Source organism: Rhinopithecus bieti, unplaced genomic scaffold (assembly GCF_001698545.2).
Source record: "Rhinopithecus bieti isolate Rb0 unplaced genomic scaffold, ASM169854v2 scaffold_54263, whole genome shotgun sequence".
In the NCBI taxonomy this organism is placed as follows: domain Eukaryota; kingdom Metazoa; phylum Chordata; class Mammalia; order Primates; family Cercopithecidae; genus Rhinopithecus; species Rhinopithecus bieti.
In genome coordinates this window covers 216,032-232,044 of record NW_016821166.1, presented here as the reverse complement: position 1 = coordinate 232,044, position 16,013 = coordinate 216,032, and the positions used below count along the sequence as shown (strand labels likewise).

At 55.9% G+C, this 16,013-nt stretch overlaps 1 protein-coding gene across 1 annotated transcript in view; it reads left to right on the top strand.

Annotated features, from left to right (window-relative positions):
• Positions 1-16,013, top strand: part of SPNS2 (SPNS lysolipid transporter 2, sphingosine-1-phosphate) — a gene marked incomplete at its 5' end in the record, with an annotated part of 42,742 nt that overhangs the window by 12,613 nt on the left and 14,116 nt on the right. The window contains 2 exons of the mRNA XM_017860210.1: positions 1,866-1,931; positions 13,438-13,574. Of these exons, the coding sequence (XP_017715699.1) occupies positions 1,866-1,931; positions 13,438-13,574 (203 nt within the window). The remainder of the gene's footprint in view (positions 1-1,865; positions 1,932-13,437; positions 13,575-16,013) is intronic.

Sequence of the window (16,013 nt, the reverse complement as noted above, 5' to 3'; positions counted from 1 at the left end):
GGAGGCCGGAGGGCAGGGCTGGCAGGGCCAAACCTGCACCCTGTGGTCTCATGAAGGGCCTTGGATGTAGGGGAACCCCAGATGACTGACTATGCCACAGAGGGATGGGATCAAACCAACATGTCAGGAGGGGGAGCAGAGTCCTGACCCAGAAAGAAATGGGTTGTGGGGCTATGAGCCTCTGGGGCTGGGTCGGGGCACCTCAGAGGTCCCTCTTGCTGGCCCTGCCATTCACAGGCCTAGGACTGGCCCCGGCTTCTACCTTCAAGGCAAAGCCACAGCCTGCCTTGGTTATTAAGTCATTAACTGGGCCTCACACAGCCTCTTCATTACGGGTAATTATGGTCAGTCCACTCAGGACATTAACAAGGAGGAAGACAGCTTCTCTGGCTGTCAGGCTGCTAGGACATCCACCCGTCTGCTCCTGTATTCCGGGAAATTGCTCAGCATCCCAACCTGGGTCTCGGAAGGGATAGTGACATTCCAGACTCCCCACTCCTTCTGCACCCCCAGTCCCAGCTGCCAACGGGATCCTCATACAGGGCCTGGCGATTCCACTTTTTGCTACTTCCCCGTGGTGTGACTTGGAGCCCATGGCCTAACTTCCTATGCTCCAGTTTCCTCATCTGTCAACTTGGATCCTGGTACCAGCCTCCTAGGGTTGTGTGAGGATTAAACAGGCATTTAATGCTCAATTAGGCAAACCATCATCTGTTCAATGCTGCCATCATCATCGTCATCATGAAGAGCTCTGGAGTGCCCCAAAGGCCTCTGTCCTTGCCTGTGGGGCCCCCAAAGGCAGGGTCATCTCCTCCTCCTCCTCCTCCTCCTCCTCCTCCTCCCCCCCGTCCCTTCTCACTGCAGATGTGCTACGGTTGGGGGGCTCTGGCCTGTGGCCTGGGTCCTTCTGTCCTCAGAGATAATGCAGGCGGAGGCCCTGAGGCCTGAGGGGATGGAGGCTGTCTTTAATCAGGAACCCTGGCTGAGTGCTGCGAGGGGTAGAGGGTCCAAGATCCCGCCTGTCCCCCAGAAGCCATGGCTCTGCCAGTCTGCTGGAGCTGTGGGTGGTTTCTAGGTGGTCCGGCTGCTGCCCGCACCCCGCGACATGCAAAGCCCTAAAGTAGTTGGGCTTGGGAGCAGGTGCGGCCTCAAGAAATTCACTTCTCCCAAGAAAGCGGGCGGGCCTGGAGCCCTGCTTGCTTCCCTCTGTACCCCAGGCCTGAATCTGAAAATGGGGGGCCCAGTTATAATCCTAAGGGCAGCTGGGGTGAGAGCATGTGTGTGTGCGTGTGTGTGCGCACGTGTGTGGGTGTGCACGCGTGTGGGTATGTGTGTGCGCGTGTGTGTGCACGTGTGGGGGTGTGTGCGGATGTGTGTGCAGATTGTGTGTGTGCGAACGTGGTTGTGCACATGTGCAGGTGAACCAGAGTGAGTGTGGCTGCCCCTCCCAGGCCAGAGGGCTCCCTGCAGCTTTCAGGGCCCCCCACTGCTCTCTGGGACATGGGCTTTTGGTCCCCCTGAGGGAAAGGCCCATGTCTATTGCATTGCTCCATGGCCTGGGCCACAGGTAGGGAAGAGGCCCGAGCTGGCAGATAGGAGGTGTGGTTGCCCATGGGGCAGAATGACCACAGAGGAGCCCTGCCTCTCCCTGCCCCTCAGGCCCTTGTGAGTGATGGGAACAGGCTGAGGACAGGAGGTCCCCGTGGAGGCAGGAGGGAAACCTGGGCGGGGTAGAGGTCGCAGCAGAGCAGGAGTTCTGCAGATGCGGCCAGGCTGGGCCCTGCAAGGCGGGAAAGAGGCTGGTCTGGTCTGTGGGGACACCAGCATCGGACTGGGCCAGTGAGCACCCTCTGTCTTCCCTCCAGGCGTCCTCCTGGACATCCAGCAGCACTTTGGGGTCAAGGACCGAGGCGCCGGCCTGCTGCAGTCAGGTGAGGCCCACCTCCCACCTTCCCCCGCACCCAGGTGTTGGCGTCACGGGTCCTGTCCTGCTGCCCGTCATCTGCCACCCGGTCTGTCTTCCCCTGTCCTGACTCCTGGAAAGAGAGTGGGCTTTGCATCCCCGTCCCACTACTGCAGCCCGCCGATGGCACTGCTTTTCTGAGCCTCTGCTGCTTTTCTTGTGTAACAAAATGAATAATACCTGCCCCGAGAGGCTATGGCAGGTAAAGGAGAGTGCAGGCAAAGGTTGCAGAGGTGACCTTTCTCTGGGTCCTGGGGCCTCGTCGGAACCCAGTGATGGATCCAGGTTTCTTCCTGAGGCTGGTGCAGGGAGCTTCTTAATTCAGTAAGTTGGGCAATGCCAACAGAGCCGTGGTGACCCTGTTTTTATCTCCTACCCTCCCCCACATTCCTTCTAATACCATCAACCCTGGGAATCACCTCTTAGGTGACAAGGCAGAAAACTCCACCTAGTCAGCCCCAGAGCGGTTCCCAAGCCTGGGGCAGGCGCCTGAGAATCTGGGCCCTGGACTGGATGTGGGCCTGAGGTTCCCTGGGGCCCAGGCTTCTGATGGGCTGCCAGAGCAGGGCCTGAGCCCCCAGGCTGCTGGAAGCTAGACTGGACCAGTGTGGCAGGCTATTCACCACTTATGGCAGCCCACCAGCCCCTCCCTCAGGGGAACATGCCTCCCTTCTGCCTGCCCTCCCTGTGACATGGCCTTGTGGGAGCTGGGCCCTTGGCTCCCTGGCCTTCCCACTGGCTGAGGCCATATTGGCAATGCCCTTAGCAGCACCCCTCAGGCCCGGGCAGAGACTAAGGCCAGTGCTGCCACCCAGGGCTGGGGGCAGGAGTCCTGGTCCTGACTCTGCTCTAGTCGTGCTGTGTGGCCCCAGCCTGGGTTCTGCCTTTTCTGGGCCCTTAGCCCTGGAGTCCCTCTGGCTGTGAGCCCCAGTCAGATGCAGGATGAGGTCCCCATGGTCTGCATTCCAGTCGGTGAACCCCTTCCCCTGCCTGGGCCCTCCTGGGAGGGAGGGGGTGGAGTGAGCTGGTTCTATCCAGGAACCTGCCTGACCTGTCTAAGTGGCATTCCAGTATGCACAATGCCTCCCAAGCTCGCAGAATGCCACAGCCCCTCCCCTCGCCCCCCTTCCTAGCTGTCTTTAGAGCCCAGACGGGGACTTTGGGGCTCAGAGAGAGGGGTTGCGATGGTTCTCGGGCTCAGGTGAGACTTGACTGTGCTAGGATGGGGCAAGGCTGTGTGGTCCAGTATCCCCTGTAGGTGGGCAGGTGCCTGCCCTGGCAGACATCATGCTTTCCCAGGCCATGAGTCCAACCCCTCCCCTACCCCTTCCTGGGTCTCCCTGGCTGGGCCAGAAGAAGTCTGCCTGCCCTGCCACCTGAGACAGGTTCCTCTAGCCCCCTGGGCTGTGCGCACGCAGTGACCAAGCACTTCAGCCGGGAAATGGAGTTCCAGCCACATGGGCGCATGGGAAGGAGTGGGCTGCCAGGCTGGCAAGGAAAGGGTGGGAGAAGGCCTAGCTTCCCATCCCCCGCCCTGTGTGGCCCCTGACGCACTGGGGACCTGGCCTCAGCCTCATCCCCCTCCTGGTCCCGGCCTCACTGCCTCATCTGGAGCAAGGCTCTACCCCACAAGTCCTCCATTTAGGGCCCACTGAGCATGGTCGGGGCCAGCACAGCCCAGGAAGAGGGGCAGGAGGTGCAGGGAATGGTGGGAGGGTCACGGGCCAGGCGGGGGATTGGGGGTGGGGGGCTTGGCTCAAGGCAGGTGTGAAGGTTCCCTGGTTCTTTCCGCGGTTCTGTCCCAGGCTGGCTTCTGGAGCTCATGAAAGAGAAGTCACTCCATCCCTCCTCACCCTGGTGGCCTGGCTGGAGGCGGGCAAAGCACAACAGGCACCATCTTGTTTGATTCTTCCAGCAACCCTACGGGCTCCGTTTGTCAGCTTCACTTACCAGATAGAGGGACGAAGGCCCAAGAGAGGGAAATGGCTTGCTGGAGGGCTGGCAGTGGAGAGTAGCTGGCCTGGAATAGGGACCTGGGCCTGGGTCTCTGCCTCTGCGGCCCATGGGCCTGGGGGGACCTAGATGCCTGGCATCTCAGTGTCCCCAGGGTGGGTGCCTCTGGGCCATGGTGAGAATTCCCAGCATTCTCAGGGACCCTCTAGTCTGTACACCATGGCCCTCACCTGTCACGTACCCCTGGCACAGCTGGGATGGCCCCCCTAGGGTGCCCTCACCCCCTTCGGCCACCTAAGCCAAGAAGCCAGGCGAGTAGACCAGGATGTGACTCAGTGGACAACTAGGAAAGTCACCTAATTGGCCTGTGTCCCAGGCACCTGTGCCTCCCCCAGGCCCGATAAGGTCGGAGCCAGGTGGAGGGCGCCAGCCAGGTGTTGGTGCCTGCCCAGATCAAAGGGCCGGGGCTGAGAGCTGGGCTGCCTGCTTATTTGTGGGCACCAGGGGCTGCTGGGCCGGGAGACAGGGAGTGGGGGGTGGCTGAGGGTTAGGCCTGGGCTTGCCCCTGCTGTTTCCCTCTTGGGACTGGCACAAAAACTGCTGAGGACGAGCCCACTTTCAGCAGCCCCTTTGCAGATTAGATGGCTGCTGGTTTGGACCTGGCCCCTGGCCCCCCGCAGGAGCCATCGCTCAGTCTCTGTGAAAGCCTACAGCAGAACTACAGCTCACAGGCCAGGCTCGTGCCTGTAATCCCAGCACTTTGGGAGGCCGAGGTGGGTGGATCATCTGAGGTCAGGAGTTCGAGACCAGCCTGGTCAACATGGTGAAACCCCGTCTCTACTGAAAATACAAAAACTAGCCAGGTGTGGTGGCGGGCGCTTGTAATCCCTGCTACCCGGGAGGCTGAGGCAGGAGAATTGCTTGAAGCCAGGAGGTAGAGAGCAAGACTCTATCACACACACACACACACACACACAATTACAGCTCATAGGTTTTGCTGTTTTGGGAAATCAGGAACCCCCATGGCCTATACCTAAAGAAGCAGCTGCCACTGAACCTACTGCTTGGCAGGTTGTGTGCTGGGCTCTGCCCAGACTCAGTTCCTGTCCTCAGGTAGATTTGCTCTATCTATGGGGGCAGAAAATGTATCATCAAGTCATCACCCGGGTACACGGGGACTGTGGGAGCCTGGGTGGATGGCAGAGAGTGTGTACCTAGCTCTGGCTGGTGGCAGGTGGAGAGCACTTCCCTGAGGAGGAGGCGTTTGAATGGGGCTTTGAAGGATGAGTCAGAGTTTGTAGTCAGTGCATGAGATCGAGTAGATGTGTGAAGCCCTCCTCTCCCCTCCAAGCTAGATAAAATATGCCAAGAAAACATATTTAAATTACAAAGCTGAGCTTGACAGCTAAAGCTAGCAGGGAAATTCCCAGATGCCAGAAGTAGAGAGCTGAACTCAGAAACCGGAGTGGGAGCTAGAATTGAAGCCAAGTGATGCAGAGTGTTTAGGGACCAGATAAATGTCTTCGAAGCTTGTTACAGTATTTTTAATATAAACATTTTTATCATGAAAATTTTAAACAGATATAAAAAGTAGTGAGAATAGCGCAGCAAACTTCCATGTAACACATCACCCAGATTCTTCAAAGGAACGCCCGCCTGGCTCAGTTTCCAGGCCTGGGGTTTCTTCATTCTAATCATGGGTGATTTTGTTTCCATTCAAGCTTCCTGATTCCAAGCTGTGTCCCCAGGCTGGTGGGTAGTTTTTCTGGTACAGTTCCATTTCAAGCATGGGCATTTCCCACGTGGCTCTGGCTTTATGCAGAAAGCCTAGTTCCAGCCCCTGCTCCGTACAGGCCTGGGGCTTCCACTGCCTTTCCCATAGAGGCCCCCTGTGTTTCCAGGGACCCCCAGCAGAAGCAAATCCCAAACCATTCCTTAGGGAATTTTTTTTTTTTTTTTTTTTTTTTTGAAACAGAGTCTCGCTCAGTCACCCAGGCTGGAGTGCAGTGGCGCAATCTCGGCTCACCGCAAGCTCTGCCTCCCGGGTTCATGCCATTCTCCTGCCTCAGCCTCCCGAGTAGCTGGGACTACAGGCACCCACCACCACGCCCGGCTAATTTTTTGTATTTTTAGTAGAGACGGGGTTTCACCGTGTTAGCCAGGATGGTCTCGATCTCCTGACCTTGTGATCTGCCCTCCTCGGCCTCCCAAAGTGCTGGGATGACAGGCCTGAGCCACCGGGCCTGGCCAGTGAATTCTTCATGACCCAGAGCCTGCATGGGACACAGGGGACAATTTCCATTGAAGACAAACTCAAATTCAAAATTAATAGAGCAGGCCGGGCGCGGTGGCTCACACCTGTAATCCCAGCACTTTAGGAGGCCGAGGTGGGTGGATCACCTGAGGTCAGCAATTTGAGACCAGCCTGAACCAACATGGTGAACCCCGTCTCTACTAAAATACATAAGTTTTTTATGGCGTGGTGTGGGCACCTGTAATCTCAGCTACTCGGGAGGCTGAGGCAGGAGAATTGCTTGAACCCAAGAGGTGGAGGTTGCAGTGAACCAAGATCGCACCACTGCACTCCAGCCTGGGCGACAGAGCGAGACTCTGTCTCAAACCAAAACAAAACAAAAAGATGTGTGTCTCAGGATATTGATTCTGGGACCAAGTGTGGGAGGGGGCAGCAGAGGAAGCTGAAGGCTACTCCGGGCTGGGGTTTGTGGGCTCACGAGGAAGTGCCAGGATGGGGATGGGGGAACAGAGGGAGAGTGGGGACAGAGGAAGAGCCAGCTCAGACTGAAACCAGACAGTGCCTCTGCTTTGTGGGGTGAGTCTCCTTCTGGCCTTTCTCCCCTCCCCTCTTGAACCAGCCCAGTGGCTCCTGCTTCAGCAGACTTGGGTTCTGAAGGCACAGCTGGGCAGCTCCTGTGGCTGTTCCCCAAGGCCCTTCTGTTTAAAGGGTAGCCCCAAAACCTCATTCACCCTGAGACCTGAGAGGCCAACACAGGGTTTACATCCTGAGCAGGGGATCGCGGAGCAGGTGGTTCCCGTCCTTCCACCGGGAAGTCTGAGTGTGGTGAGCTTTCAGGCGCTGACAGGGCCATCTGTCCTGAGCATTCTCCATCAGCTTGGCCAGCCTAGGCCGTCCCTTGGATGGCAGAGCCTGGCCCCCGCCCCACCCATGCCTGCCTGAGCACCCTCCCTGCCCACAGGATGTGGAGGATGGCGAGTCTTCTCCAAATAACAGATCAGCCATGTAAAAATAGCCGTGGTTCAGCCCAGGCTGAGGCAAGGGCCGAATGCAGGCTCCAAGGCCGCAGAGTGGGGGCTCAGGGCTCCCCCAAGCCCAGACTTGCCCTCTCCTGCTCCAAAGCTGCCTTCTGGGGTCATACAGGCCATGTGTGCCATGGGGATGGCTCCCCTGACCATGGATAGGGGTCCTGGGGCTGTCCACCAGGACACCGAGTCCCCGTGGGGGTTCTGAGCTCTGGGCTGCCATGAGAGGTGGACAGCACGCGTCCACCCCTTCTGGCTTTCTGACGGCCTCCTGCCAGCCCGGCGAGGAGGAGGGAGTGAGGCCCTGGCCCAAGACCCCGAGGCAGGCGGGTTGCTCTAACTCCTCCCTCCCTGCTGTCATGGCCCTGCCCGCTCGGCCCTGGCTCCCTGCCCTGCCTCTCCATTGTCCCAGACCTGTGGGCTCAGCACACGTGAGCTGAGTGAGGGCTTCCCCACACCCTCCACAGGATGTCCCCGCGGGAGCTGCTGGGAAAGCCGCCCCTACCAAAACCAGGGGTGGGGCTGCCAGTCTGCCCAGAAAGCTCTCCTCAAACAAACAAAGACCACGGGATTGCGGGGTGGTGGGCAGGGGAAGCTTCTAGCTTGGAGGCCCAGCCCAGGCTGGTCTTTATTCTCAGCAGAGTTGCCTGCTGGCCTCTGTGTCCCCATCGGACACGGTTCACATGCGCAAGGCTTCGCCTATCCCGTCCCTTCTGCCAGGAACATTCTCTCAGCCCCCTCCCCGTCCCTACCCTGATCGCGTTCAGGCCCCTCCATAGCCTGTGACCTCCAGAGGGTCAGGAGGGGTCCTCCCTCCTGTCTGTCCTGAGCAGAGGGAGGGCGGCAGTGACGGATCTCACGTCCCTCCTGGCCCTGGACTGCCGTGTCCCAAGGGAAGGCACTGAGGGGCAGGCAGGTCCAGACCGTGCCTTCCTAATTTGGTCTGTCATCTCGGGCAACTTCCTCCACCTCTTGGGGCCTCAGTGACCCCAGCTGTAAGATGGGGGTGGACGTGGGGAGGATCAGGTGAGCTAAGGGCACGTAGGTGCTTGGGCAAGTTCATCAGACTGGGGCCGCTGGGTGGGGATGGGGCGTGCCAGCTTCTGCCAGGAGTCCACCCGCAGTCCTGGGGGCTTCTGCCCGTCTGAGTGAGCAGCCGGAAACCGAGGAGGGGTTGAAAGAGCTAGGAGGGGCCTGTGCTTCCTGCTCCACTGCGGGCAAGAGGGGAGAACGGAGCATGATGGCCGGGGTCTGGCGAAGGTCTGGGTCACGTCTCTCCAGCCCTTCTTCACCCCCCTGGGGAGGGGGTGTTTTCAAGGGTCCCGCCATAGTGTTGGGGGGCGGGGTGGAGAGAGCGCGCTGTGGTTCTCTGTCACCTTCTAAACACCAAATCCTGTCCTGGTTTTGAGCCCAGTCTTCCCTCCACAGCCTGGTCTCTCGCTACTTCCTCTTCAGCATCCTCAGGCCATGGCCTGACCTGTCTCCTTGCTGTCCTCAACAGGCCCTGAACTTGCCCTGACCTTGGGAACATCAGCTGGGACCTTCCCCCTTCCCAGCATGGCAGTCTGTGGAGTGATTTAGAGCAAGGACTCTGGAGTCTGCCAAATTGGGGTTTAAATTCTGGCTCAGCCGCGCACTGGCTGTGTGACATCACTTCTTTTGGCCTCTATTGTCTCCTCTGTAAAATGAAGAGAACAGAATCCAATGAGATCATCTGTGCATATGTCAGGTCTGCATCCTGGGCCTTGCCTATAATAAGTGCTCCATGATACTAACTGCGGTTATTATGAACACTAAGCATCAGATGCCTCATGAGCCATTATATAAGATTGCTGGTAAGATCCGAAGTTTGTATTTCAGTGTGTATTATTGATGTTAAGTATTATTGTAACAGTAAACTTCTATGCACGCTTCAGTGCCCAGCTTTGACGCCACCACCTCGAGGAAGCCTGTCTTCATTATCCTGGCAGGATCTGGAGCTCCTTGTTGGTTCCCTAGCATAGGTTGTCCTTTAAACAGAGCGACCTGTGAACAGGATCTGCCACTGACCGGACAGGGGGCAACTTCTCTTCTGATTCTTTCTGTCCACTCCCCACCTAGCACAGACAAGCACAGAGAAGACAATTCCTCCTCCTCCTAACGTGTCAGTCCGGATGCAACTGGAAATCTCCCTCCTGCCACGTTCTGATCTGATCTCGGGCAGGTCCTTGGAGGCAGGCCCAGCAGGAAACATTCCTTTTCTAGATGTGAGGAAATCATTTCTGCCTTGACTAATTGAAACAAGGACCCAGTGTTGACCAAGGCCGGCCCGCTCTGGGCAGGGTGTGGCGTTAAGCACCTTGCACGTGCTATCCAGCACCCAGACCCACCCGCCCTGGAGAGCTGCTATTTTTATCTTCATTTTACAGACGAGGATGTTGGCATGTTGGCGCTGGCTTGGGCCGGCTCATGAGAGTCCATTGTTAACATTTCAGGAATGGTGTGTGAGCTGGTCGTAAAATACAACCATTGTTAAAAACTAAATGATATCAGCTTACAATTAATCAGAAACAAAGGTAATAACTACTCAAAAGTCCTCACTTCCTAATTATTTTGCTGTGTTTAGGTATTATCTGTGTTCCTATGGTGAGTGGCGTCTATTCTATTTGTGTGGTAGAAACACTGGACAATGGCATGTTTCTGCACATCCCTTTCCAACGCCCATCAGGGACATGATGTGGGCAGCTTGAACTCAGCCAGGGCGGAGTGTTTACACCACAGAAATGAGCAAACACAGCCGGACGCAGTGGCTCACGCCTGTCATCCCAGCACTTTGGGAGGCTGAGGCAGGAGGATCACCTGAGGTCAGGTGTTTGAGACCAGCCTGGCCAACATGGCAAAACCCCGTCTCTACTAAAAATACAAAAATTAGCCGGGCGTGGTGGCAGGCATCTATAATCCCAGCTACTCAGGAAGCTGAGGCAAGAGAATCGCTTGAACCCGGGAGGCAGAGGTTGCAGTGAGCCGAGATGGTGCCACGGCACTCCAGCCTGGCGACAAGAGCGGAACTCCATCTCAAAAAAAAAAAAAAAGCAAACATGCCACATCAGGGCTCCCCTGGCCCCTTTTTCAGAGCCAGTTAAACATTTATCAGCACACCACTGAAGGTGAGACCCAGAAAGGTGGTGGCCTGACTGAGGTCACTGGCTGGGAGGGAGCAGAGGTGAATTTGAGCCCAGGGAGTGTGTCTCATGCCCGGATTTGTGCACCCGCATGCCGATTCTACCCAAGGCCTCTGGAATTAACAGGTCTGCTTGTACACCCACCACCCATGCACACTCACTGACCTGCTCTTGCTCGCGTAAGAGAGCGGTGGTCACTCCTCCAGCCAGGTTCAGGGGAGCTCTGCCCAGCCCTCTCACCTCTCCTTCACCTCTCTCTTTTCCTCCTCCCTCCCTCCCTCTTTCTCTTCTCTCAGGTCCCATCTCGCCAGGGTCTCAGGCCCGTGGAGGAGCAGCCGGGGCTACACACACATTCAGCCTGGCGGTCAGAGGCCAACTGGCTGCCATGTCTGCCACTCCCAGCCTTTGTCTGGCCATCTGCCCATCAGCTATGGGACTGCTTTCTAGGGGGAGGAATGGGGGGCCACCTCGCTGTGTGACCTAGGGTCTACCCTGCCTTCCTCTGGGCCTCTTCATCCCACCTGGGACCTCCAAGGCCCCTCCCATCCCTGGCAGTGGCCTCCCTGTGGAGTCTTCTAAACTCTCTTGTTCTGGAAGAACAAAGCCAGGTCACGGCCTTTGCTCAGCATCCTCTCATGTCTTCCTTTCTCACCCATGGACGTCACAGTCATCACAGTGGGCTCCGGGGCCCCACCCCAGCCTCTTTCCTGTTCCTCCGACATGCTAAGTAAGCTGCTGCCCCAGGGCATAGGCACTTGCTGTTCTTGCCCCAATAATTACATGATTTGTTTCCTTACCTCATCCAGGTCCTGGCTGAAATACCCCCTTCTCTGACTGCTCTATTTAAAATCGTGGTGGCCGCGTGCAGTGGCTCACGCCTGTAATCCCAGCACTTTGGGAGGCCGAGGCAGGTAGATCACTTGAGGTCAGGAGTTCGAGACCAGGCTGGCCAACATGGAGAAACCCTCTCTCTACTAAAAATACAAAAATTAGCTGGGCATGGTGGCAGGTGCCTGTAATCCCAGCTGCTCAAGAGGCTGAGGCAGGAGAATTGCTTGAACCTGGGAGGCAGAGGTTGCAGTGAGCGGAGATCACACCACTGCACTCCAGCAGCCCGGGCAGCAGAGCAAGACGCCGTCTCACAAACAAAACACCAGCTAAGCTATCTATATCAATAAATTTCTCTCAGCCAGGTGCGGTGGCTCACGCCTGTAGTCCCAGCACTTTGGGAGGTCGAGGCAGGCAGATCACCTGAGGTCAGGAGTTGGAGACCAGCCTGGCCAACATGGTGAAACCCCATCTCTACTAAAAATACAGAAATTAGCAGAGCACGGTGGCACATGCCTGTAATCCCAGCTACTCGTGAGGCTGAGGCAGAAGAATCACTTGAATCCGGGAGGCGGAGGTTGCAGTGAGCTGAGATTGTGCCATTGCACTCCAGCCTGGGTGATAGAGTGAGACTCTTGTTTCAAAAAATGTAAAATTGTGGCATCCACTTGCTCTCACATACACCCTTCCAAGCTCCTGTTTCAGCCCCTCCCACCGTCCGACAAGCTGTGTTATTGATTTGTTTATTTCTTTATTGTCTGTTTCTCCTCACTCGAGTGAAAGCTCCATGGGGTAGGGGTTTTTGTCTCTTGTTCATTGATGTATCCCGAACACCTAAAACGGTTCCTGGTGCCTTGTAGGTACAAAAAAATTGTTGTTGTTGAATGACAGGATGGAAGGATGGACGGATGGATGACGGTGTTTTCAGCCATTAGGAAAGGCCCTGCAGTGCGCTGGGAGCGAGGGCAGCTGTATGGTCTGGCAGGTGTGAAATCTGGAGTTCCGGGCCCAGTTCTGCCCCGATTTGCTGTGTGACCTTGCATAGATCCCTTCCCCTCTCTGACCTTTGTTCCCAAGTAGAATAAGAAGTGCAGTGTGGTCAAGTATAAGGAACACAGGCTCTGGAGTCAGGCAACTGGGGTCAGATCCCCACTGGAACATATTGCCTGGGGGGTCTTGGGCAAGTCGCTGTCCCTCTGAGTGTGTCTCCACATCTGTGAGGTGGGAGGGGGCTGGAAAGGTACGTGATACATGAGATATGGCCCGGCGCACGGGCTCACACCTGTAGTCCCAGCACTTTGGGAGGTCGAGGCAGGCAGATCACCTGAGGTCAGGAGTTGGAGACCAGCCTGGCCAACATGGCAAAACCCCATCTCTAGTAAAATACAAAGATTAGCCAAGCATGGTGGCCCATGTCTGTAATGCCAGCTACTCAGAAGGCTGAGATATAAGAATCGCTTGAACCCGGGAGATGGAGGTTGCAGTGAGCCAAGATTATGCTACTGCACTCCAGCCTGGGTGACACAGCAAGACCCTGTCTCAAAACAATACAAATTTAAAAAAAATTTTTTTAAAGGTAAGTGAGATATGACATGGTAAGTCCCTAGCATAGTGTCTGGCATGTAGAAAACATTCAATAAATAGATCTTTGCTCTTTTAAAAGTCCCCAGGCTGGGCGTAGCCTGTAGTCCCAGCACTTTGGGAGGACCGAGGACGGGCGGGATCACGAGGCTTCAGGAGATCGAGACCATCCTGGCTAAACATGGACAACCCCGTGTTTTACTAAAAAAAAGATATACAGGAAAAAACTAGTCCGGGCGACGGCTCGGTGGGCGCCTGTAGTCCCAGCTACTCGGAGGCTGAGGCGGAAGAATGGCGTAAACCCGGGAGGCGGAGCTTGCAGTGAGCTGAGATCCGGCCACTGGGCGGGGACTCCAGCCCAGGACGACAGAGCGAGACTCGTCTCAAAAAACAAAAAAAAAAAAAAAAAAAAAAGTACCCAAAGGGCTCACCCAAACCTGGACAAACTGGGCGAACTGGACCTACATGGGAGAGGATGGCGTCATGGATGTGACTGACCTCGTAAGGCCTTTCCCACCTTCCTGAGGTGCAGCTCGGGCTGGGGTTGCCTCTCTGGGCTGCTTCCTTGGTCCCTTTGCTGCACAGACTCTTGGCCTCGAGCTGGCGTGAAATGGGCCGGGAGGCTGGGGTGCAGGGACCTGGGCTGGCCCTCAAGCTCTCCTCTCCCTGCAGTGTTCATCTGTAGCTTCATGGTGGCTGCCCCCATCTTCGGCTACCTGGGCGACCGCTTCAACAGGAAGGTGATTCTCAGCTGTGGCATTTTCTTCTGGTCGGCCGTCACCTTCTCCAGCTCCTTCATTCCCCAGCAGGTGAGGCCCGCCCAGGCTTCTCCCCCCAACCGGTGTCCTGCTCCCTCCGGCGAGTGGCTAGTCTTACTGGCTTGTGTTAATCCAGCCCGGGGCTTCCAGCTCCTCTGCTTGAACCCCACTGACTTCCCGGTGCAGAAGGATGAGGTGGCCTTCGGGTACTTTGGTAAGCCAGCCCTGCAGCTGGGGCCTTCCCCACACTGGCCTCTGACCTGAGAGCCTTCCAGCCCACGTGGCCTCCTGACTCTTTCTGAATGGCCCTCTGATTTGGGATGGATGCAAAGAACAAGTCTGGCCTAGGAGTGAGGGCCTTGTGTCCTAGTCCTGGCTCTGCCATTACCTGGCTGTGTGACCCTGGGGGAGTCACTACCCCTCTCTGGTTCTTGCTCGGTTTGTACTTGGTCTGATGACCAGCTAACTTCTTGGGTCGACGTCCCAGAGGAGCAAACATCAATTCAACACAATCAAGAGTCTTCTCATTTAGCTCCCACAGGCCTGGGCTTGAATATCCCGACTTTGTTGCCTACTCAGCTTTGTGACCTGGAAGAATGTACTCTTAATCTCAGTTTCCTCATCTTTAAAATGGGGATAATACTTCCCAACTCGAAGGTTTCCCATGAGAAGCAGCTGAGCTGCGAATGTCCAGACCCTGGAACAGGTCGAGTGCCCGGCGAGTCATTGTTTCTGTTCCTCCTTCCAGAGATGAGACTGTTGCCTTGTTAGGTAGTGAGTTTCCCATCTCGAGGCATATTCAAGCAGACAGTGGCAATCACATGATGACTGCTGTAGAGAAAGATGAAGGAAGAAGGGGAGAGCATGATCTGTTTTCAAGGAGCTTTCAGGATAGCCCTGTCCTTGGGAGCACCCAGGCTTTGAGGTAGGGAGATTTGATAGGAACACCTGTGCTCAGAGCCTTCAAGTGGTGCAGAAAAAGTGCTGAGAGTCCTCACTAAAGAGACAGCAGTCTCTTGAAATCCATGGGGTCAGGGAAGGCTTCCTGGAGGAGGTGGCATTTGCACTGGGCAGGCGGGACTGTGAGATTAGACCTTTTGGTGAAGGTTGCATGGGCAGAGGGAGTCAACCCACAGATGCAGAAATGGTGGAGTATGTTGAAAGGCTGAGGATTGGGCCAGGTGCAATGGCTCCTGCCTGTAATCCCAGCACTTTGGGAGGCCGAAGCGGGTGGATCCTCTGAGGTCAGGAGTTCGAGACCAGCCTGGCCAACGTGGAAAAACCCCATATCTATTAAAAATACAAAATTAGCCAGGCATGGTGGTGCATGCCTATAATCCCAGCTACTTGGGAGGCTGAGGCAGGAGAATCGCTTGAACCCGGAAGGTGGAGGTTGCAGTGAGCAGAGATCGTGCCACTGCACTCCAGCCTGGGTGACAAGAGCAAAACTCCATCTCAAAAAAAAAAAAAGAAAGATTGAGGATTGCATTCTCACTGGAAAGAAAGCAGGGACTGGGTCATGGAGAACCTTGAATGCCAGGCTAGAGGGCCTGGGCTTCCTTCTGTGGCAGTGCTGAGCTCTGGAAAAGTCTGAAGAACAATGGCGGGTTCAGATATGGGTTGATGGTAGGGACGCTGGAGGGAGGGCAGAGAGAATCAGCAGGTTTGCCAAGGACATCCTTGCTTCATGGGCAGCTTCACGGAGGAGAGTCAGGTCAGGTAAAGCTCCAGGCCCAGGATGGCAAGCAGAGCCTGGCGGCCACAGTCAAAAGTCAGGACTGGACCAGAGGCCTCTAGGGCCCCTCAGGGCCTCATCTTGCTCCTGGCCAGGCCCCTGGTCACCAACCTCTGAGGCTGCTCCTGGGACTGACGAGTAAGTCTAAGACCAGTAAGTCTAGGACCACCATGCCAGGTCTGGGTCCATCTCTGGGTGTGTGGAAGGGGAGAGAAGATAAGCAAAGGCAGAGGGAGAAACAGGTCACCTCCAGTGACACCATAAATTCATTGCAATCACAATTTGCATCCCATGGGGGTTTCTGGTAGACCTTGGCAATGTGATTCTGAAGTTAATTTGGCAGAGAAAATGCTCAGGAATAGCCAAGAACATTGTGAAAAAAATAACAGTGAAAGGGGATTTGCCTCTCAGTTATCAAAATACAGCGATTCTAACTAAAACAGCAGAGGGATGGACTAAGATCAGTGAGCCAGAGTCCTCATTTCTACGGGGATTTAGTATAGGATGAAAGTTGCATCTCAGATGAGTGGTTTGGGAAGAACTGTGTATCCAGCTGGATTGAAAGAAAAGTTTGGCCTGTGTTTCAAACCGTCCTGCAGAATAAAGTCCCAAAAGGCGAAAGTAAAGCAAAAAGCATGCTCTTAAAATCTAGAACTATAAACTGGGTGCGGTGGCTCATGCCTGTAATCCCAGCACTCTGGGAGGCTGAGACGGGTGGATCACGAGGTCAGGAGATCAAGACCATCCTGGCTAAC